Source organism: Argentina silus, assembly GCF_951799395.1.
Source record: "Argentina silus genome assembly, chromosome: 5".
Taxonomy (NCBI): Eukaryota; Metazoa; Chordata; class Actinopteri; order Argentiniformes; family Argentinidae; genus Argentina; species Argentina silus.
In genome coordinates this window covers 14,526,454-14,551,202 of record NC_139659.1, presented here as the reverse complement: position 1 = coordinate 14,551,202, position 24,749 = coordinate 14,526,454, and the positions used below count along the sequence as shown (strand labels likewise).

The 24,749-nt window shown below is 43.1% G+C and overlaps 1 protein-coding gene across 4 annotated transcripts in view; it reads right to left on the bottom strand.

The window, feature by feature from the left end:
* Positions 1-1,084: 1,084 nt before the first annotated feature.
* rab27b (RAB27B, member RAS oncogene family) overlaps positions 1,085-24,749 on the bottom strand; it is a 29,784-nt gene continuing 6,119 nt past the window's right edge. For 2 of the 4 annotated variants that reach the window (XM_083670311.1, XM_083670313.1), the window contains 5 exons: positions 8,064-8,235; positions 5,626-5,711; positions 4,291-4,394; positions 3,870-3,993; positions 1,085-2,896 (listed from right to left, as the gene is read on the bottom strand). In XM_083670311.1, the coding sequence (XP_083526437.1) occupies positions 2,710-2,896; positions 3,870-3,993; positions 4,291-4,394; positions 5,626-5,711; positions 8,064-8,235 (673 nt within the window). In that variant the 3' untranslated portion in view covers positions 1,085-2,709. Of the gene's footprint in view, positions 2,897-3,869; positions 3,994-4,290; positions 4,395-5,625; positions 5,712-8,063; positions 8,236-8,496; positions 8,558-17,158; positions 17,230-24,749 lie in introns of those variants that run through there. The other 2 variants (XM_083670312.1, XM_083670314.1) reach the window with 2 other exon arrangements.

Sequence of the window (24,749 nt, the reverse complement as noted above, 5' to 3'; positions counted from 1 at the left end):
CGGCTACTTCAGAACTAAACCCATAGCCTTTGATTCTAAATTCAATCCAGATTCAATTACAGAAATTAGATTAACCTTTTACCAATACAACCGGACTGGACATGCGTCAGGGACACAGCAACCACAGACTGACCTCCTCGATGCGCTTGGCATCAGCCACCAAGCTCTAAGAGTTACGAGTAGAATGGCCGAGCAGCGTGCTATGTACAGTATGACTCCGTCCGTTTCTGATGTTAGAAGGTGAATGACAACATCATCTTGTGAAGAGATACAATAGTTCTGTGTTTGCTACTCCCCTTATGTGACATCACAAAGCAGGATCCCCAAACTAGCCAGCTTACTTTGACACGTTTCAGATGTAGCTACATCAAGTAACCTTAACTTGAATATGGGTTGTTTTGAGTATGCAAGTCAAGTGACCTAAATGAGTTTCAAGTTTCAAGTTTGTGAACACGCAATGATTACATTATTTCCGAATTCTTTTCTTCGAAAGTTAGCTGGCTTACTCATCGATCCTGCATTGATGACTGTTCACATAGCCTACACAACAAATGAGGTGCAGATTTCTGATAGGAATCAGATTAATTTACTTCATTTAATTTAACTAAATTAAAACGAGGGAATTTTGACAAATTTCACCATTCACCAAGAAATGCTACATGTCATGTCATGATTATTCACAATTCATAATCATATATATGAAATTAGTTCAAATAAATACCCTGGACAAAAAAAAAAAGTTTACTCTGTCTGCAAGTTCCTAATCTGGAGGCCAATGATATTGCTCAACTCAAACTGATTAAACATCCATGGTGTTTAAAGGGATGGACTTCAATTTACAATGTGGTTCTGTATATCTGAGCGCGGTCACTAACAAGTTAACAAGTGCTAAATGATAGCATTGTTAACAAACAAAAAACAAAGTCAATGTATCCTTATTAGCATGTTCGAAATGTCATGCCAAAATCATCCCAAATTCTCAATGAAAATACTCAATGATTTGATTTGAATGACTTGAGATGAGATGATTCAGGCATGACATTTCAAACATGCTAATTTTGGAAACATTGACTTCCATTGGTGTTTGGTTAAATCATGCTATCAGTTAGCGGTTGGCGACGGTGCCCAGATCAACAGGACCAAAGTGTAGATGGAAGTCTGTCCTTGTCCATACTGTAGACTCCTTTCAGGGTAGGGAACCAAAACAGTGATTTCATAATTTGGGTGAACTATCCCTTTAAGTACAAATATGCTAATAAAATACCACTGCTATACAGTAGGTAACCTGATAATTCCCAAGGAGTCTAGTGTACTACATTGCCGCAAACTACTAAAATGTGTTTTGTTAGATATTTATAACAACAGTTGTACTGAACACCACTGAACTTAATCTTTAAAACCTGAACATAACCTAGAGTTAATATTGGGTTTACACACTTTTTTACACATCGGTAATGTACAATACAGACAATACTGATAACATACTGTAAGTATTAAACACTGTCTGTTGTCTTGGTCACTAGGTACTTTCATGTATTTAGTTATATAAAAGTTGAGGATGTTACATTCAGGAGTAAGAAACGGTGCAGGAGCTTTGCTGAACACTGATGTGTACTCTAGGAGTCGAGCCGAACTGTAACACTTGCAGATGTGTACGCTATCGTCATGCTACGTCTATAGGATCGTTAAAGGCCCTTGGTGCAACAACAAGACAGACAGACAGACACTCCTGGACTAGAGGCAATGTGAAAGTGTTTTTGGCACGCTTGCAGACAGCAGTTATCAGGTTTTGATTTAGGCAGTTAGAGTTATAGAGACCTCACCCTCTGGCCTGAAATGTCAGTGACATACAGTACACAGACACACTGTCGAGTTTAGGGCAGGACCGACAGAGGGCATGCTGGGATATCCTTGTCAGGCTATCCTCTGGACTTCCTGTGGAAGTGACACCGCTATCCTTCTGGCAGAAGCATACTGCTGTGTCCCTGTTGGTCAACATTAAACTTTTGACTCAATTCAACTATCAATGCAGATTGGCAAGGGAAGGTATTTTCAAGATGACATATTTTCTGCTTGGGAATGTATTTTTCTGAGCACAGACTCGATGACTAGAATATGATGAAGTGTACGTTGTATTACATCTTTCTTCTGCACAGTAAACACTGTATTATCTCATATACTTTATATATTAAACTTTGTTACGCACATTTGTTGCAGGATTAATTATAACATTGATGTGTGAAACCATATTTATTTCTCAAATAAACTTTTAACATACCACCTCTAGGATGAGAACCTTCATCAAAAACTAAATAAAATGTGATAATAACGCAAATTCAAATCTAAGTCATAAATAATTGGTCACATTTTCTTTATATATAATCTTGGTTATGGTTGGGGCTTAACAGCCAAGGCAGTAGATTAGATTGGACAAATACTTCTTAACGTAGTGAGGGATCAAGTCCCAAGCATAGCCCTCAGGTGGGGGGGCCAGGACAGGCAAGATAGACACACAGCCCACTCACACGGAGGCCAGCCGCAGCCCCCTTTACAGTGTGGAAGCCTCACACATGCTGTGGCCACTGGACCGGCTGTACGTCTGTGTCTGTCCACCAGAGGGGGCACTTCAGGACCAGAGTAGGGCGGGGGGAGGAGGAGGAGGAGTAGGGCGGGGGAGGAGGGGAGGGGCCAGTGGTCCAGACTAGTGGTCTAGCATGCACACTTCTTCCCTTGGGGTGTGGCGGCCTCCAGCTTGCTGGCTCCTCCCCCATTCTGGGGCTCAGCTGCAGGCTTGTCCACACACTGCTCCATGCGCTTCATCACCAGGTCCAGTAAGGTGATCACAGCCTTGTCCACCTCCGAGCCTGTGGCCGCGCTCGTCTCAAAGTAAGGGATCCTGCAGGGATCATAACACAACCGTAACATAACCACAACACTACAATAACACAAGTATAACACGTGCACATCAGAGCATTCGGCCTGGACTAATCCAGTCAAAGAGAGAACCACTCCTTTATAACCGACATTAGAACTTGAAAAAAAAATAACTTGCTTTTTTCAAGCACAATAGGGATGGGTCGTTAAAAGAAAAATATATGACATCATTGACCATCGATATTCTTTTGTGAAGAATGACATCTTAATCACAAAGCCTCCATGAGTGCAGCTACAGATGACAAACGGAGCGCTCAGATGTCTCTTCAACAATGACAGAGAGGAGACATGTGTGGGTATTGATCAACGGTTAGGTGGAGAGTAGGAGCTTGTCCTCAGAGCCTCTTGACAATGCTGTCAGTGGTTCCTCAGCACCTCCGCAACAATCACACAATCTCCTCTTTAACAGACGACTCTATTCTTCAGACCCCAGTAGGACTCAGATGGAGTATTGATCGATCTCGAGTCAGAAAGATAATGTTGATTTTGTCTGTGGCCCTGGCCTGTGTTATTGCCCCAACACGTCTGTCTAGTGCACGTTTCAACTAATCTGGCTTTGAAACCTTTTTTTCCCCGGATGACAGAGTGCCTTTGAAAAGTACTTGGAAGTGTTCTGCCTTTTTACACTGTAATCTACCCTTGCAGCAAGGCTTATATTTTTTAGATTTCAGTCTTCTCCTCATCTTGGTTGCCTGCTGTTAGCACACAGACCCATGTAGCGGAGGTGGTTTGGTACCAGGTTCTCCTAATGGGTAGCCCTGACTGAGATTTGCAAGCCAAAATGTCGCTCTCTCTGACCATGAAGATGTCCTCTTGGTCTAATGGCTTTATGCTTTGGCTTGGTGTGCGTTTTTGGTAGGCCTGAGTTTGATTCCCACCTGTTATACCCATACAGCGTAACAATCCTTTGTTCGTGTGTATTGTCTGTTACCTACCCATACTTATCGGCCAGCTCCTTGGCCTGTTTCTCCTGCACCTCTCTCTGGTCCGCCAGGTCGGCTTTGTTGCCTACCAGCACGATGTCTGGGTTCTCGCAGTACGCGTTGGCCTGGAGCTGGCCTGGGGAAAGGACATTGTCATACTTTACATTACTCTTATACATGTGTAGTAGCACTGTTATTACTTAATTATTAACATGTTGTTACGTAGTGATTTAGTTACTAGTCAAATGTTTTTTTCTTATAACTCAAGTGGAATACTTCCAGGTATGTAACGAAAACCAATGGACCCCATCATTAAGCAGTTACACAGCAATGCTGGTATTTCCATAAGGTGCAGTGGTGAGTGCATAGAGAAATCTTTATATTCCAAACCTGTATATGGATGTTTGGAGAGTTAACATAAACATAGACTCACTCATCCAGTTGCGGACATTGAGGAAGCTCTGCTGGCTGGTGAGGTCAAACATGAGCAGGAAACCCATGGCGTCTCTGAAGAAGGCTGTGGTCAGACTCCTGAACCTAGGGGATGGTCACACAAGGTTATGGTTATGGTCAGAGAACTACATAGGGTCCCATTCAATTAAAACCTCTCACCGGATCTTCTCCGGCTTGCAAGCGATATGATGCTACTGTAGTTAGCCTGGTCCCAGGACAGAAAGATCCGGAACCGGGCTTATTTGACGCATGTTAGATTGATCTTTCATTTTGAAAAGCCAATTCTCGTAGTATCTTCGGTATTTTTCAAAAGCGAGCTAAAATATAAACATTACATAATAAAAAACTTGAGTCATCATGGGGTGAGTCATCGTTTTAGAAATGGATTGGCAGCGGCAAATCAACAGCGCTCATTGAGCCTTATGTCTACGGTACAAAAATACTTATTTTTCCGACCATCAGCTGTTAGATGAGGTTCAAGCTCACTGTTTGACTCACATACCCACAAGCTCGCACGCAGGTACAATTGTGCCTCACTCAGACACACACACACACACACACACACACACACACACACACACACACACACACACACACACACACACACACAGACACACAGACACACAGACACACAGACACACAGACACAAAGACACAAAGACACAAGACACACAGACACACACACAGTTTCTCTCAATGAGAATCACAGCTCTGTTTCAGAAATCTGTTTCTCTCACGTACGAAAGTGCGTATGAGCTGTGAGTCCCCAAGTCGTAGCTGCAAAGACGTCACACTCATGTGCGAATTCATCAAGCACCATTCTCTCAACGGAGGGTGTTACCGCGAAACAACATGAGGTTGCAAATACCTGTTTTACATGATCAAACAAAGGCTCAAATTCAATCAAATTGCAGATAAAGGCAAACTGCACTGCAATTTTCACTCAGAATGTTCAGTCCAGACCTTGGCCAATAACATATTTCAAATGAGCTTGATTTTGTTTGACGGGTACAATGGAAGCAATGGAACAGCCCAGAAGTTGATAAGTTGTGTATTGTAGTTGTGTATTGTAGTTGTGTGTTGTAGTTGTGTGTTGTGGTTGTGTGTTGTAGTTGTGTATTGTAGTTGTATTGTGGTTGTGTGTTGTAGTTGTGTATTGTAGTTGTATTGCAGTTGTGTGTTGTAGTTGTGTTGTAGTTGTGTATTGTAGTTGTGTATTGTAGTTGTGTGTTGTAGTTGTGTATTGTAGTTGTGTGTTGTAGTTGTGTATTGTAGTTGTGTGTTGTAGTTGTGTGTGTTGTAGTTGTGTATTGTACCTCTCCTGTCCAGCAGTGTCCCAGAGCTGCAGGTGAACCTTGAACGTCTTTCCTGTGGTCCCATTGGGGCTGGACGCTGTGTACACCTAAAACACACACACACACACACACACACACACACACGGTTAGAAAAAACACACACACAGCAACCTGACAGGGACATCTGTGTGGTCTGAAAGCATTTGGTTTCAGATTAGATTGGTTAGCATTTATAAAACCAATATTCCCAATCAACGTTCAATCAACGTTCCTTCATTGGTGGACAGGAAGTAACAATACTTCCTGAACTCTATTCCTATGAATGACGTCACCTGCCTAAATAACGTCTTATCCACTGATCGAGGCTAACCAAGCGTACTGCTTTCACAACAGAGAGAAACCAGACCCTGTTTTGACAAACCAGTGGCACCTACTAACACAGGCTCTAGTCTAAGGACAATTCAATGTCTTCTGTGGGGAGAACAGCTGGCGGCAGAACCCAACACTGAAGAAACACAGAGACAGTAATGATATAAAACTGCTATAAAACCATATAAAAACAGATGATGCTATAAAACCATACAAAACAGATGAAACAGGGTCTCATAATAATCCAGTAAATAGGTGTAGTTGTAGTGGTTTAAGGGATTCAGACACGGTGGTAGTTAGAATGGCAGTGTTTTGAGGAGAACACCTCAAAAAGTTATTACATTAAATGATGGACTGCACTGTACTGTAAAATTGCTCTGGAATGTACTGTATACACTGCACCATGTGACATTGTTTAGTGGTGTAAACAGAAGAAAAACAAATCAGACAACACCAGACACGGCTACCTTTTGTAGTTACCACTATACCACCCAAATACTGGATTGTATTTAAATGCGTTTTGCATTCATGAACTTTGAGCGGTGATATTTGCATCTTTCCTCCTCTTTGTCTTGCTGTACTGTGCGGGTATGTGTGTGTGTGTGTGTGTGTGTGTGAGAGACAGAGAGAGAGAGAGAGAGAGAGTGTTTAGTCTGCTCTACAGGATACATCTCTGAGCACTCTGTTGGTACCGTCACTGAACACTGAACAACAAGCCTCAGGTGTCATTATCAGCTCTCCTCCTCCTTCACAGGATGGAACACCTCTAGGTGGAGGTGGGATGTCAGCTCCCCCCCCATACACACACACACGAGCACACAAAACACTCTCTCTCTCTCTCTCACTAACACACACACACTTTCTCCATCTCACACACACACACACACACACACACACACACACACACACACACACACACACACACACACACTCCCAGTCACGCGGGAGGAGATGACGACCACAGGCGTCGAAACAGACTGGCGCTCAGGGCAGGAATAGTAATCAAGAGAATGAGTCACACAGCTCTCTAATCTACCCAGGCTAGGGGAGCAGGGAGAGGAGGCATCAGAGCAGCGCTGCTGACAGCATATTAAACATGCCTGGGCCCGCGTTTCCACACAGAGGTAGCCAGAGGTAGCCAGAGGTAGCCAGAGGTAGCCAGGCAGCCACACACCTCCGTCCTCTCATACACACTCATGACAGTTCGACGTCTCACCTCAGGGTCGACACTTAAGGTCAACTCTAGAATGACGTCAGCCGTCGGGGAATCTCAGATTCAGATTTCGATTCGGATAACTTTATTGCGATACGACAAAGCCGTTAGGAATTAGTCTTTGTTGGACAAGAAATGGAACAAACATGTGACTCGATTCTCCACCCTTTCCCCTGACCCGTGCCCTAGTCCCTGACCCCACACGGATTTAAAAGCATAAGGACTGGTGTGGGAGACCATGGTTACACCAGTCCTATGCTTTAAATCCATGAGTTGTAGGGGAATGGACAAGTGTACACTTCAGAGACAAATAATGGAAAATCGGGATGCAGGCAGGGGGGGTTTAGTGTCAGAATGTGAGATCTGAGAAACGAGCTTTGGTTTGTGTTTTACATGAGGGATTTTAAGGCATATAAAATCTGGGCAAATCTGAAAGCATGATTCAACAGCTTTACTGATTCAACTTCACAGGCTTCTCCCTCGCGGCTGCACATAATTGTACCGTAAGTCAGTTTGACATGATAAAGAGAAGAAAACAAGACTGTCTTAAAGGTAGATAAATACTGATGACTTTGTCTGAGGAACGTCTAAGGAAGGTTTGAAAATGTTGCGAGGTCGGTGGGAGGTTCATTTGGAGCTGAATTCGAGTAGGGCCTGCACATTCAAATGCTCCGACATCTAATTACCAGTCTGAGAATGACAGCATTTAGATCCTGAAAGGATCTTTGTCAGGTCATTTTGCTTGTCTCAATTTGTCTCGGTTCGTTTGGAAAAAGGGAAACGCGTTTTGTTCACACTTGGCTCTTCTTTTCTAATTGGAAATAATAATTAAAAAAAAAAAAGATGGCAAATACGATAGAGAGATAACACTACTCACCACTCTCTTTTCCCTGAAGTCGATGCCCACTGTGGTGATGAACTTAGGGTTGAACTTGTTGTCGGTGTAGCGGTAGAGGAAGGTGGTCTTCCCTACTCCAGAGTCCCCCAGAGCTAGGAGCTTGATGAGATAATCATAGTCCCCATCGGTCATAGTGCTGACTGCGCTGAACCTGACACACAAATAAACAAATACACAAATAAATAAATGATCACGCACGCACGCGCACACACACACGCACACACGCACACACACACACACACACACAAATAAACAGAGAACAATGGGGCCAGTAAAGGTTTTGTCACACGGTCGGGAGCGCCACAGCATGACGAACCGACGACATACCTCATAATAAAACTGGACTTTTATTCCTTTTATTTGATCCAATGAAATCTAATCCAATAACAGTCATACAATACACAGCCCTCACCCCAGTGAGGCCCAGACAGATGTGATTGAGTCAGGTCACTGGCACGATACCGGGACTGTCTCCTGTTAACAGTTTGACTTCAGCGCTCACAGGGAACCTAAACACGTCCACAGCCTCTGCGTCCTGAGAAGAAGCATTCTGACAGATTTGATTTTCATTAGCTAGCGCTAATGCTAACTCAATGCTAATTCAACATACCGTGCTGTGTACAAATCTGTCGGAGAGACATGATCAGCTGTATAGGATGCCTTTATGGGGAACGGTAGGATTTCTGTTAACAGTGTGAGGAGTGGTTGTCTTGCTGCTTGTGAGGAACCCTATGAAACAGCCAGTGGTATGACAGGGCTGGGCTGTCTCACGCCAGACTGGAAGTCCCTTAGGGGTTCAACACTGAAATTATTATGCCAAGGGTCAAAGGTCTGGGAAAGGGCCTGGGACGTCTGGTCATTGGGTCTTCTGTGTGTGTGTGTGTGTGTGTGTGAGTATATAAGTGAGAGAAAGAAAGAGTATTTGTTTGTGTGTGCGTGTGTGCGTGTGTGTGTGTGTGTGTGTGTGCCATGTGCATCAGATGTGAGATCACTCAGAAGAGGGAGCACATGATGTATCCTTTCTTCCGCATGAGCAATCAGGAGGTTCTCTAGCTGGGTGAGAATCGTGAAAAGCTCCGCTTGCGTGACGTAGTCTGCTGCCTTCAATACACTCTAACCCTGCTGTTTGTCCCATGGTCTCCCTGCCACACAACATCCACAGTGTATCAGATTTATACAACTCACACAGGGCTGCGTTCAAGAGGGCACAAGGCTGTGGAACGTTCCGTTTCTACTAGAAGTATCTGCAACGTTCAGTATGTATGCACTTTAAAAGCACCCTTTTAAAATGCAACCCAGGATTTGACAGCTTCCACAATTCTTCAGATTCAACATTACTCCATGCTCTCCCTCAGTCAACAGTAATGACGTCAGTATGACCACAACATCCATATAAATAGCTAAGGGGAAAACAAACAACGTCTAATCCTGAATGGCCTGTTTTTCTCCCCGGGTTGAGGACACACAGGAGGGGGGGGGCGTTTCAGCCAGTCAGATGGTGTCACTGGTCTGTGCGTTGTGTGCCTTGTTTGTCGTGTCTGCCTCGTGGCCCTGCAAGGTATATTTAGACAAGAGGATCATGGGACTCCAATTCACTCAGTTGAGCAGATAGGTGGCTGGAGGGCGACACCACAACCACAACCGCGGGTGGGTGGGGGGGGGGGTGGGGGGGGGAGACGAGAGCCTGACCTCCACCCACCAATTGATCCAACTGTCAAGAGGTTGAAGAGTCAGAATGAGCCAGAGGATGTGATACGTCAAGACAGTCCCGGGCTGCTGCACACCCGTAGAAATAGAATAAACAGAAGGGATTAACCCCCCCCCCCCCCCCCTAGATTTTATAAAAAGCATCTTCAATGGATATTCTCATGTGTCAGTGTCATTTTAGTCTAGTCTATTTTTTTGGTCCAGGACTTGGCTTAGAGTACAACTATGCCACTTTGCTATTTTCAGAACTTTTTGGCCGCGGTTTGACCCATATCCTGTCAGTGCATCAAGAAGATCAACAAATGTCTCTTTAGGAGAGGGCTACGCCACTACGTTTCATTTCCTTATGTACCGAGAGCAATAAAGAGATTGCTTGCCAAGCTTCGAGATGTCCTTTTGATTGATGGGTCCTTTCATGTGAGCAGTGAGATAGATTTACTATGGGGATATGCAGAAAAAGCAACCTGTCAAACGAACCGATCTCATGTTCTTTGAAGCTGTTGTCTAAAGTGTGTCAAATTTAGGCGGAACAGAACATTATAGAGACTCATCATGTTAGTGGCAGAGTGTTGATCTGAAATGCTGATATAGCAGACAGACCCTCATTTATTCTACAACCACGTCTCCCTCTCTAAGTCCAGCCATAGGCTACTTCACACCCTGAAAGCGATTAGAAGAAGAAAATGCTGTTAGCTTTGGGGTCCATAAGGGAGCTTGTTCTTTGTTGTGTAACAGCCAACGGTGGCCCAATAAAATACTGAAATGCATGAATCATTGAAGCTCATGAAAGACCCATGACAGAAAGGAGAGGAGATCAGGGGAGGAGAGGAGGAAGAAAAGAAGAGAATGGCTGTAGGGAAGGGAGGAGATATTCAGTCCTGAAAGAATGCTGTTGAGATTGAGGTTTTGGTCTTTCATGGCAGGATCTAATCCCAACTAAAGTCTCTATCGTCCAAACACAGTCATCTGTTGGAGTAGGCCTGAGAACATCCATGTTTACCTCCTTGTCTTTCTTGATGTTGTTGACAACACGGGACAGAGAGAAATCTCCCTGCTAGTAACCAGCTGTCAATCAATCAATGCAGCCAGCTGGGACGACCACCCGGGTAGATTCTATTTCTGCATTCTATTTCTCCAACCTTTTCCTGAACACTCTAATGCCACTACAGTGTGTCACGTCTAGCTGTAACACCTTTTGGGTTCCAATTTGCCATCTTTACCTTAACATTTCTAATAGATGCAATGAGACACAATCTCATTGCATCTATCCATAATCCATGGCCGTTGAATACTGCAACTAGCGTTTGATATGCAAATGAATTTTCAGACTGTTTTCTAAAACTCTGGTTGAATAATCAGTTTTCTCAAAAACATTGTTAAAGCCCTTTGAATGACGAGTATGAAAAGATCTGTCCTACTGAGACGGCCATCTTATTCCATAATGGGATAGAACAACTGTCGCTATACATTTTCAGAAGTTCTCGGTGCCAGAAGACTAAATGGTTCGATTGTATGAAAGGAAGCATCACGCATTACATTATTTCTTGTTGAACCGACGATTTCTTGTACCCCCACTATTTCTGACGTCATGGAATTTCTGGCCCAGCGCTCCACAAGAGACATTAAACTGATTACAAATACACAAAGGGCTACTTTGCTATTATTACTCCATTTCGGAAAAAACCTTCAAATTGGTCAGTGTTTGTTTTGTATGATGAGGTCATGATCTTATCATTAATCAATAATCTCAGATGACCATTATTTTTTTACGCAAATCACTCTTGTAACTCCTCAAAGATAATCATCTCACCTTTGACCTAGTTCAATTACATGTACTTTGAGAGAGAGCGAGAGAGGGCGAGAGAGAGAGAGGAAGAAAGAAAGAAAGAAAGAAAGAAAGGAAGAAAGAAAGAAAGAGATTAGGGCAGTCACCGGATTGGAGGCCATTAGACCAGCCGAGAAGGCCCTTCAGAGGAGCTATTCAAATGTTAACAGGGCAGCACACTGTGTTTCAGGCCCCAGCCCGATACATTCAGGCTATTCACATATCTCTGAAGGCTCCTTCTACTGTATGTGAGCATCCTGAACCTCATTTCACTGAGTTCTATTGAATTCTGAGAAGCCCAATGCAGCTCACAGTGCGTAGACAGTCACCTTTTTTTTTTTACATTTACATTTATGGCATTTAGCAGACGCCTCTATCCAAACAACGAATACATTTGTTTAAGTAGGTGAATCATCTGTCCATCAGTCATCATAAGAAAAAGTATTCTATGCTAGGACCAGGGGCCATTGGCAGTCACAATGCTAGAAGAAAGAAGAATCAATTTCTCTCTCTCTCTCTCTGGAGGAGAGAACAGTAGAGAAAGTTGTATAGGGGGGTAGTGGGGGTGAAGAGGTCAAGATGTAAAAAAAATAAAATAAAGAAATGTATCACCTGAGAGCTGGACAATGTACTGTAGGTTTTTAACTGTTTATGTGAGCTGAAGTACCCCGCTGAAGGCTGTATGCCGAAACACAAAGGTTTAAACAAGAGAAATCCTTTTTCTTTTTCTTATTCTATAGGTTTGGACAATAAATATGTATTTTCCTGTTCAATTTCCATTGTCCTTCCACAGTGGCTGGATATCCTTTACTTGCGTCCAGCGTGCCTCTCCGTTCTATGCGCCTTGGTTGGACTGCGAAGTAGCAGAAGTATAGATCTTCTCCTGTACATTAGCTCTAGCCAGTGTGTGTACATACAGTACGTACAATATGTGGGGGTGTGTGGGAGGGGGCGCTTCTTGACTCATCGTGCCTTGTACGGTATGCAGAACAAAGGCACACCAAGTAAAGTAAAGAAGGACATTATGTCAATACATCGCAGAGGGAAGAGGAATGAGATTGGTGGTACACGCACGCGCACACACACACACACACACACACACACACACACACACACACACACACACACACACACACACACACACACACACACACACACACACACACACACACACACACACACACACACACACACACACACACACACACACACACAGAGGCCTAGAATGTCTATTGATTGCTATCAAAGGTGCCGTAGGCAGGTATGGTCTTGCACATTGCTGAGTACTTTAGCATTTGACAGGGCTGTTTGTTTCCTTCACCACTACTCAATACTGCTGCTATCGAGGCCTACTCACGATACACAGCCATGTCTTGCCCATGTCCCGCGCACATGTGCTCATTAACATTACATTTATTTTTATGGCATTTAGCAGATGCCATTATCCAAAGCGACTTACAACAAACAGGAGAGAAACTTGTACAGGGGGGTGAAGTGGGTCAATAGGAGGGACCGTTAAGATGCTCAACCTTCCTCTCTCAAAACTGCTGCTCGCTTCATTGACCAAAGGTTGTGCAGTGGGAAAAACCTAGCCTGGAGTGGACATGGACCTAGTGACACATTCATGCACAGACTTGTATGAACTGACGTCATAGGGTTATCAGAACAGATCACCGCTGGGCAAATATGGCAAATATGCAATGAATGTCTCAGGCTAGCTGTTGAGAAACTCTTGACGGCTGTGCAGCACACTGGCCCAACGCTAACTTGTCGCATAGCAGATAATAAACAGACACTGTTAATTAGGGGTTGACAGAGCAAAACAGAACTCTTTAAAGGCTTAACATCTACAAATCAGGTGGTTGGTCAGAGAGTTGAAAGGTCTTCAAAACACTTTCAAATACCTTGAGGCTGCCTGGAGTGCAGGATGGGCAGGGTTTCCACTTTTGGAACTGTTCCACTGGTTCCACTGTGCCAGGCAAACTCAATCAAGCACAGCTAAGTCTTTGAAATCATTTCAAATACTAACCTATTTGATACCAAGGTGTGTGTGAAGTCCGTGTGAAGCCTGCAGCACCAGGATCTTAATCTTTAAAGCCTTCTTTAACTACCTACCTCCCTGCTAGCCCCATGGGACCCTGCCTGCTAGCCCCATGGGACCCTGCCTGCTAGCCCTATGGGGGCTCCCCGTGTCTTAGCGGGGCATGGGCTAACATCTGTAGCAGTAGTGTCTCCAGGCAGGCAGAAAGGTTAGCAGAGCTGTAAGCTCTCCCTGGGAGGGCCATCTGACAGAGGACGAACAGGGAGAGGGGGGAAGAGGGGTAGGGAGCATGGAGCATGGGGTAGGGAGCATGGAGCATGGAGTAGGGACAGGGGACAGGGGACAGGCAGCCCCCTTGTCTCTTGACTCTGGGGACAGGTGTGGGGGTGATGGGGTGCAGGGTTGCAGAGCTTAAGGTATACAGCTCAACAACAATCAGGATATAGGCCTACAGTTCTTGTAAAGAGGGTGGCAATAGACACATCTACACTATCCTAACGCTATTCATGCAATGTTTGATCAAACTTCAACATTGTTGCTCCATAGTTTGTGTGGTAATGCAATAATTACTTGAGTAGTAATGTAACTGTCGTCACATTGCTGCAGACAATATTGTTTCAAGTCTCGAATCTGCATCCTCTGTATTGCCAACACACCTGACTGTCACCAAAATACCCGATGTTAACCAGCTTATGCCAACAAACGAGTAGCAATTTGATGATGCGGGTGGGGGTTTACCATCTCAACACGATTACAGTAACACTGTATCAAAATACAATACATTGGTAATGTAGTTGCGTGGGTTTTGTTCTTACGTAAATGGAACAGAAACTGTTCACATTTGTGACATTCCGACAAATTCATCGAGGCAAAATCTTGAGCCGTCCGTTTCTGCCCCAGCCTCATGACTCTATAATAAAATATTTGTTATCTTGTTTCTTGTTGACTTTGCTTTTGTCTGGTTAATTTTGGGCCAGAATTTGGAGTTACAAAATGTGGTTTCTTTCCAGTTTCCACCATGCTGGTGGAGGTAGAAATCGGAGGGCGGGCTCATTGTAATACATGGAATGGAATAAGGAATGGTATCAACCATGTGTGTTTATTCATGTCAAAATGCGCAAAAATCACAGCTAAAACAGTGATTTCAATGAGGAACATCATAACGCTTTTCTTTAGGGAGAACCCGGACTGGTGTGTTGTTGAGGATCATCTGTCAGGTGAGTGAAGAAGGCATAGAGTATGACCACTGTCTCTCAGTCAAACAGTTAAAGAACTCAGGGGATGCTTCGGCTGGAGAAGGCTCTTTGTTCTCCCCTAAATCCGTCCCCCGTCCCCTTCCCTGATGAGAACAGAACACCAACCCATTTGAGGCCCCATTGACTCAGGGTTAATAGTCTTTTCACTGACCTCAGCTGCTCGAGCACTAAAGCAAAGTGAAAGTTAATTAACCTCAGAACCTCTCTGACCAAGTTGTTTGTGTTTAGTACCTGGAAAAAATGATTCTGTTGTGCTGAATTAAACGTGTAGTAGGTGAACTATCAATGTTCGACTAACTGATTTATTGACTAATTGACCCAAACATGTAATCAACTTTGTTTGTCCATAGGTTTGTGTGCTGCACTTTTACTGTCTCACTATAGGCTTTTCTCAAGAACAAAGGGTTAGGCTAGGGTAAGGATACGCCATTTTGTGTGAAAATTGTTTGTTATTTACACAAAAACATGCATTAGCATACTAAGTTTGTCCATTTGTAGCCAATAAAACTCTCCATCTCAGTTTTTCAACTGATAAAACAAAAGAGCAGAGAGGTACAATCATCTGCTTATTAAAAAAACCCTAACATGCACTATGGGTAGTATCAGGCAAACAGCAGTTAAATATCATTAACGACAGGACGACACAGCAGCCTTGTCTCAACATTAGAGTTAGTTTTAGCTTTCCAAGTCAATTCCATTTAAATGAACTAAAAACTGCCATTTAAGACACAGGTAAGTGGAGGGTAAACATATTATATGGTGTGCAAATGGTGTGTTTTGCATTGTTTGTCTTGTCACGGGGCTCAGGGGTTTGTTTAATTGCTAGCAGCAGTTAAGTGGGTCACAAACACAAGTTCTTCTCTGTCCTCCAGAGAGAAAAGACACAAGCAGTCATTAAACTTTTTGCAATGTCACATGCTCTATCTGTTTAAGAGTGTGTGTGTGTGTGTGTGTGTGAGAGAGAGAGAGAAAGAGAGAGAGCAGGGTATGAATAGGACATATAAGAGATCTGTTAATAAATGCAGAGAATCCTGTTATTCAAAAAAACTATTCGAGAGGCTAACATATGGACATTCCTCATCTATGATCATGTTACACATTAAAGTTTCAACCACACCAAACTAAAGGACAGCCTTTCCTCAGATATGCCTGGCTGTTCTCATAAAAACTATACATTTAAAACGCACAGCATTTAAATGGCAACATAATTCCCATGGAGCAGTTGCTTCACATCTTGACACAGTGAGCCCCATTTATCTTGAGCAAGACAGAGCAAAGTTGCCCAAAATAACCGTAATATTTCAAATACACGGGATGGTAGAGAGGATGGGACACAATCCAATGATATACTGCATCCAATTATATGCTCACGTTGTTTACTTAAACTCGTTGAATAATCATTGTGAAAGAAAAGGCACCATATAAGTCGTGCTGTATTCAAAGTGTTTAGGTATTTATGTCACACAGCTCGGTGCTGTTTTGCTAAAACAGAATTGGGCTCAGTGTGTATACCTGTTGATACCATGACTTTGAGGAGGATTATCCACAAAGCCACCCAGGACTGATAACACTACTCAACAAATGATTCGTAACATAGAGTCCAGGAGTGAATATTTCACATTGTTTTACATCAAATGAATGGAAAAACATCCTTTGATTAAGTGATTTATTCATATCTAGTGTGTGTGTGTGTGTATATATCTCTGTGTGTGTACCATAAGCTAAGATAACAGAGAGACATCCATAGGCCTACACACACTAAAAAACTTGGAGGACAACTCCAGACAGAAAAGAGGAGACATGTTGGGAGCAATTTGTCTCACAGGACTGCATAAACAGGAGAAGGAGCCATCTCTCTCTAATCCCCTAGCATGGTTAATAATGTGTCACTGAGAGAAGTCAAACAGTTATCAACTTGTAGAGTTAGGGTGTGATTACATTCCTGAAACAGACCCGGCCCTCTCGATCACAGATGCTCCGATCCAGTTCACTCTCTCTCTCTCTCTCTCATCCACATATACACGCATGTGCGCGCACGCGTACACACACACACACACACACACACACACACACACACACACACACACACTAAAGAAACTCTCATTTCTACTTCCACATTCTGTGACGGTAGGGTTTAAAAGTTCAGAGACGCATCAAGCCCATCAAACCAACGCTGCCACACTAGTTTGAGGGTCAACAGAGTAGACAGGGTAAAGAGCCGTGAGAAACAGGGGTCATGTCTTACCGTTTCGATATGGTGCTCTTTCCCTGTGACAAGTCCTTAAAACACAACACAGCAGCTTATCTGCACAGCCAGGAAGCCAACTAACCATCAGGCTGGAGAAGCAGGCATTGCAGGCCACACCCCTAGCTGCGGCCACACCCACTGGAAGGTCAGGCTGCACGGCTCGATGTTTCTCCTTTTTTTTCTCTTTCTATCTATTTTTCAGTGTGAGCAGGGGGTGGGGTTTGCTGGGGAGGGGAGAGGCCGAACAAGGCTTAGCCTAGACACACACACACACACACACACACACACACACACACACCCACACAGACACACACACACTCACAGCCATGCGTGCACGCATGTGCACATGCACACGCACACGCACACGCACGACACACCCACACTCAACCACCCACCCACCCACAGGCTAACAGACAAACAAACACCCACACAGCCAAACAAACACACACACCCACACAGCCAAACAAACACACAGCCAAACAAACACACACACACACACACACACACACACACACACACACACACACACACACACAACCGCTGCTGCAGACCATGGTGTGTGTGTGTGTGTGTGTGTGTGTGTGTGTGTGTGTGTGTGTGTAGTAGAGTATATGATAGAGGAAGTCGGTTCTATGGAATCTGGGCCACAATCAACCTGTGAATTACCTCAGAGATAGAGGAAGTTCACTCCTTTGTCTCTCTTTTAGACTCTAACATATCTATCATGTTAGACTATACTGTCTCTGACCTCTAGTAACAACCTAACATGTCAGACTTTACTGTCTCTGGTCTTTAACAACCTATCATGTCAGACTTTACTGTCTCTGGTCTTTAACAACCTATCATGTCAGACTACACTGTCTCCGGTCTGTCAAGACAAGGAGGAGGGAACACCACCAAGTGTGACCCTTCTTCCTCCTGATTGGTCGACAGCATCCCATTCCCCAGTATTCTGCCGTCTAGCTGTCGGCCCAATGCTCTGACCTGAGCGTGAGGGACGGTGGTATTAGTGTTGCTTGGCTGAGGCATGGAGGACACAGCAACACTGTCACAGGCCACAGAGCACTGTTAGCATGTCATACTCCCATCCGTCCCACAGGCCCATTTCATTCCAATTAATGGTGCGTCTTAGGATGCCCTTTCCCTTGCGAACCCATTGCAGTGTGATGTTATTCTTTTATAGAGCTGGTAGTTCTGGTCCTGGATGCTCATTTGGCTGTTGTCTTGCCTGTACAGGAGTAACAACACCCTTTAAAAAGGGATAGTTCACTCTTTTTGAGGTTTCACCTTATTTTTTTTTACATTGAGTTTTGCTCGTTCATTCAGACAAAATTCTGAAATTCTCTGGAAGAAAAAAAAACAATACTATGTAAGATAAGACCAAAACTTCCAAAAAAGAGTGAACTATCCTTTTAAAAAAACTTATTAACTATATTACAATGGATTACTGGATTACTGGAAAAGGCAACTGAATGGACAGAGACCTGGCTGTGTGTCCTGAGTCCCATCTGACTAATTCTCCCTGCTTCTCTTCAGTAACAGCTCACGACTCTGCCTCAGCCGTGCCTCGCTACCCTCTCCACCAGATCCCACTGTCTCTGTCACAGTGTGCACCGGAGTGGCTAACAAGACCCCCCCCATAATTACGGTGGCCCGCCATATCAAACCAGCCATTAAGGTGACAACCTTTCACCGACAGTAGTAGCCAGTGAGTGAGGAACAAAGGGACATACCCGATAATTGCCGTAGATTTCTCGGTGGCAGCTTCAGCTTTTCTCTGTGGCAGCGTTAGCTTTTTTGCTCCTCGGCCTTGTGTGAGTGGCTTAGCTGTTCATTAGCCAGTAACCCTTGAAAGCCCCGTCTGAAGGGGAAACATGATTATCTGAGCTGGCTTTTTAAACCCATGACATGGTGTCACAGACTAGGATCACTCGTAACTAGCGATGGCAGGACAAAAATCGCTAGTTTCCGAAGCCGAGTGAACACAATTACATTATCGTGCAACAATAGTTACGATATACACTCACCGGCCACTTTATTAGGTACACCTGTTCAACTGCTCGTTAACGCAAATATCTAATGGTGTGGGGGATATTTTCTTGGCACACTTTGGGCCCCTTAGTACCAATTGAGCATCATTTAAACGCCACAGCCTACCTGAGTATTGTTGCTGACCATGTCCATCCATTAATGACCACAGTGTACCCATCTTCTGATGGCTACTTCCAGCAGGATAACGCGCCATGTCACAAAGCTCACATCATCTCAAACTGGTTTCTTGAACATGACAATGAGTTCACTGTACTCCAATGGCCTCCACAGTCACCAGATCTCAATCCAATAGAGCACCTTTGGGATGTGGTGGAACGGGAGATTCGCATCATGGATGTGCAGCCGACAAATCTGCAGCAATGATGCCATCATGTCAATATGGACCAAAATCTCTGAGGAATGTTTCCAGCACCTTGTTGAATCTATGCCACAAATAATTAATGCAGTTCTGAAGGCAAAAGGGGGTCCACCCGGTGTGGGAAAACGTGTTCTTTATTTGAAGGAGAAGACAAACTACTTCTTAATTTTAGCTATTTATTTATATGTCAAAATTCTAGACTTGTACAAGGACCACTTTTGGCGAAGAAAATCACAGTCAGCAAGCTGTTAATCTGTAACCAACCTTCCAAAAATGGATACATTCAAACAGTCAAACAAGGCATTTTACAGTAAACAGAATGATTGTGATTGGCTATTTGGTTGGGGAGGAGCCGCGGTTTAGACTTGGCTCTCCTCTCGTTGGTGTTTTAGGCTGGTCCCAGCCCCTGACACTCGATCCGTTCCAGGTGGAGATATCGCCGGTCCGTTCCCTTTGAGGGACGAGTTGACCTGTTGAAGAAAACATACACCTACTCTGATTTGTTCTTTCCTACCCTAGTATTTTTCCATTACATCATTCTTATGTTATGTGTGTGTTGCAGCATCTATCTTGATGACCTGACCCTTACCTCTTCATGTATTAATCCAAGTACCATGGAACTAATGCTTGATTCATCTCATTTAATGCTTGATTCATCTCAACAGGCCATCACATTAGTAAATTTCAGATGATTAAAAAACATATAAATTCAATTGATTTGCATATGGAATATCAAATACAATTAGTAAATTTAATCACCCTAAATAAAGAACTGAATAGCTTTATTTACTCGTCTGCTATTGAGCATTATGATGCAACTGTTTTTATAAAAATAATTTCTAACAAAACCCTCCTTTCACACCTTTTAAGGTGTGAACCAAAAATAAATTGTTTTTTATAAAAAATTCTCAACAAAACCCTCCTTTCACACCCCTTAAGGTGTGAACTAAACCTTTACCACAGGAGTCTTGGGTGTTGCGGTCTCAGGCTCTGCCTCCACCTGCCGTACCTGGTTAGACAAAACTCGAGACAAGTTAGTCAATGCATTCATGTAGTCATTGCAATTTATGTGCCAAATGTCTAAGGACGGCAGGTGGCCTCCATGTCTTGGAGGACCTGGCATTTGAGCGACCTGTCAACAACTCATTGGGCGTTAGATGTGTTTTGCTGTTTGATGAGTTCCTCATCAACATCAGTGCTAGGGGAAGTGCATCTAGCCATGTCAATCTGGTGTCATGGCATACTGGTTGGGAATGAGTTCATTCCTTAGCCATTTTACTTCAGTGCTGGCTGTCTCTTTTTTACAGGGAGTGGCTTCCACCCACTTAGTGAGCCTATCCACCATTACTAGTAGGTATCTGTAGCCTTTCACTCTGTTGTCTGCACCCATATCTGATGTCCTTGAATGGTGCGTCTGGTACTGGGAACTTTCCCATGGGACACTTGTAGACCATCTTTGGGTCGTGGTCATTGCATGTGTCACATTCTGTCACATAGTTTTCCACCATGCTGGTCATGTATGGATGAATTTTGATTTTAATCAAATTAGTGTCAATCACCGGCCTGTATAGATGGGGTCAAGCAGTAGTTCCAAAACTTGAACACTATATGGAGCTAATCAGTAATTGCTGAACATAAACATTAAATGGAGCTTAATCATTAATTACTGAACATGAACACTAGTTGGAGCTAATCAATAATTGCTAAACATGAACATTAAATGGAGCTAGTCAATAAAGCTAGCCAATAGTTGCTTAAATTTGAACACTAGATGGAGTCAATCAATAGTTACTAAATTTGAACACTAGATGGAGCCAAACAGTAAAGCTGTTTGATATGAAAACAAATGGAGCCAAACAGTAAAGCTAATCAATAGTTGCTAAATATGAAAACGAGATGGAGCCAAAACAGTAGCTTAGCCAATAGATGCTAAATATGAAAACAAGATGGAGCCAAAACAGTAGCTTAGCCAATAGATGCTAAATATGAAAACAAGATGGAGCCAAAACAGTAGCTTAGCCAATAGATGCTAAATATGAAAACAAGATGGAGTCAAAACAGTAGCTTAGCCAATAGATGCTAAATATGAAAACAAGATGGAGTCAAAACAGTAGCTTAGCCAATAGATGCTAAATATGAAAACAAGATGGAGCCAAAACAGTAGCTTCTAAGCTTGAACATTAAATGGATTCAACCACTAGTTACTCCATTTTAAGGAAGTAACGAGACAAAGAAAACTTTTCAGGGTGGGGCCGGCCTCCCACTTACTGAACAACCACAACAACAGTAGAGTCAACAACTACTAGAGACAACAACAACTCTCGCACAATTTCTATAACAGTTTACACCAATATGTTTACACCAATATGTCACTTTCTTTTACTTTCAAACACAATTACTCTCCAAACTCTCTCACCTCCCTCAGCTTCAATGCTTTACCTATTCACACAACCTGGCTATACGCTCTCTACTCATAACAAGATTCTAACACACAACAAAATTTACAGGACTTTAACCTGAGGGATTTTAACCCAAACAAAAGAATTTACGGGCCTCTCACCCGAGGGATTTTAACCCAAATAAAAGAAAACAATTTACAGGCCTTCCACCTGAGGGATTTTAACCCAAATAAAAGAAAACGATTTACAGGCCTTCCACCTGAGGGATTTTAACCCAAATAAAAGAAAACGATTTACAGGCCTTCCACCTGAGGGATTTTAACCCAAATAAAAGAAAACGATTTACAGGCCTTCCACCTGAGGGATTTTAACCCAAATAAAAGAAAACGATTTACAGGCCTTCCACCTGAGGGATTTTAACCCAAATAAAAGAAAACAATTTACAGGCCTTCCACCTGAGGGATTTTAACCCAAATAAAAGAAAACGATTTACAGGCCTTCCACCTGAGGGATTTTAACCCAAATAAAAGAAAACGATTTACAGGCCTTCCACCTGAGGGATTTTAACCCAAATAAAAGAAAACGATTTACAGGCCTTCCACCTGAGGGATTTTAACCCAAATAAAAGAAAACGATTTACAGGCCTTCCACCTGAGGGATTTTAACCCAAATAAAAGAAAACGATTTACAGGCCTTCCACCTGAGGGATTTTAACCCAAATAAAAGAAAACGATTTACAGGCCTTCCACCTGAGGGATTTTAACCCAAATAAAAGAAAACAATTTACAGGCCTTCCACCTGAGGGATTTTAACCCAAATAAAAGAAAACAATTTACAGGCCTTTCACCTGAGGGATTTTAACCCAAATGAAAGAAAACAATTTACAGGCCTTTCACCTGAGGGATTTTAACCCAAATGAAAGAAAACAATTTACAGGCCTTTCACCTGAGGGATTTTAACCCAAATAAAAGAAAACAATTTACCCAAATAAAAGAGAATTTTGACATATATTGCTTTGATTGTTAAATTTTCATCGTATACATAGATTTCTAAATTTGGTAGTTGGTTTACTCTTACCTCCTCCACACTCACAGTCTACAGTATTCAAAGTTAACTATGCAGAATTCGGTTTATAACAACAGGTTTCTGCTTACCTTTTTGTTTTTGGCGCGCCTCTGTGAGTGTTGAGGGGTTACAAGAAAACAACTCCGTCTGGCTTCCGTCTCCCGGACTTCGCCGTCGGTTCAATTCGGTCCAATTTCTTCTCTTCAAATCACGTCGGGGTCACCAAATTTGTGGGAAAACGTGTTCTTTATTTGAAGGAGAAGACAAACTACTTCTTAATTTTAGCTATTTATTTATATGTCAAAATTCTAGACTTGTACAAGGACCACTTTTGGCGAAGAAAATCACAGTCAGCAAGCTGTTAATCTGTAACCAACCTTCCAAAAATGGATACATTCAAACAGTCAAACAAGGCATTTTACAGTAAACAGAATGATTGTGATTGGCTATTTGGTTGGGGAGGAGCCGCGGTTTAGACTTGGCTCTCCTCTCGTTGGTGTTTTAGGCTGGTCCCAGCCCCTGACACTCGATCCGTTCCAGGTGGAGATATCGCCGGTCCGTTCCCTTTGAGGGACGAGTTGACCTGTTGAAGAAAACATACACCTACTCTGATTTGTTCTTTCCTACCCTAGTATTTTTCCATTACATCATTCTTATGTTATGTGTGTGTTGCAGCATCTATCTTGATGACCTGACCCTTACCTCTTCATGTATTAATCCAAGTACCATGGAACTAATGCTTGATTCATCTCATTTAATGCTTGATTCATCTCAACAGGCCATCACATTAGTAAATTTCAGATGATTAAAAAACATATAAATTCAATTGATTTGCATATGGAATATCAAATACAATTAGTAAATTTAATCACCCTAAATAAAGAACTGAATAGCTTTATTTACTCGTCTGCTATTGAGCATTATGATGCAACTGTTTTTATAAAAATAATTTCTAACACCGGTACTAGCAAGGTATACCTAATAAAGTGGCCAGTGAGTGTATTTTCAGTATGTACGCAGCTTGATCACAAGTCTCGAGTGTAATACCACTTCTTCTCATGACAGTGGCCTCTGAAGATCGTGAAATGCCAGAGCTGCTAGAAACTATGAATTATTCTTCGACAGACACCCAGACATATCCCAGTTCCCAGAGCGGTGGAGTGTTCCTGCATGCTCTTCTACGGATCGATAACAAAATGACACCGAGAACATTTCAGACGCAAAACAATTAAAAGAAAGGGATGTCCCTGGAGTCCCGAGCTGTAATGTCAGAGGTTAAAGGTTGTGGGGATGGCGGTCGAGGTAATCAGTGAACACCCGACATGAGACAGATACACCTGCGACCGCGGCAGACCTAATTCCCGTACAATTCCCGGGGAACCGTAGTGAGATGATAAACAATTCCTGGTGTTTGTATAATAAGATCTGGGGGTTGGGGACTGCTAACGCATCCATAACAAGCCATCAAGGTTGTGGAGAGGCAGCAAAGGCCAGTTTATCCTCCCGGTCTTGCTTTAATACACAACCCACTGGTAATGGGAGTGGTTATTGCAGCTATCAATTTGAAAGAGGCAATGAGGGACTGGTGGGACTGGTGAAGGGAGACAACGTAGGGCTCGCTCTCTCCGGCTGATAAATTCTTAAAGCATTCACATTCACTAGACTGCACTGAAGAGGCCATTTCTAAAACGTCTGTAAAAATTATACGATGGGT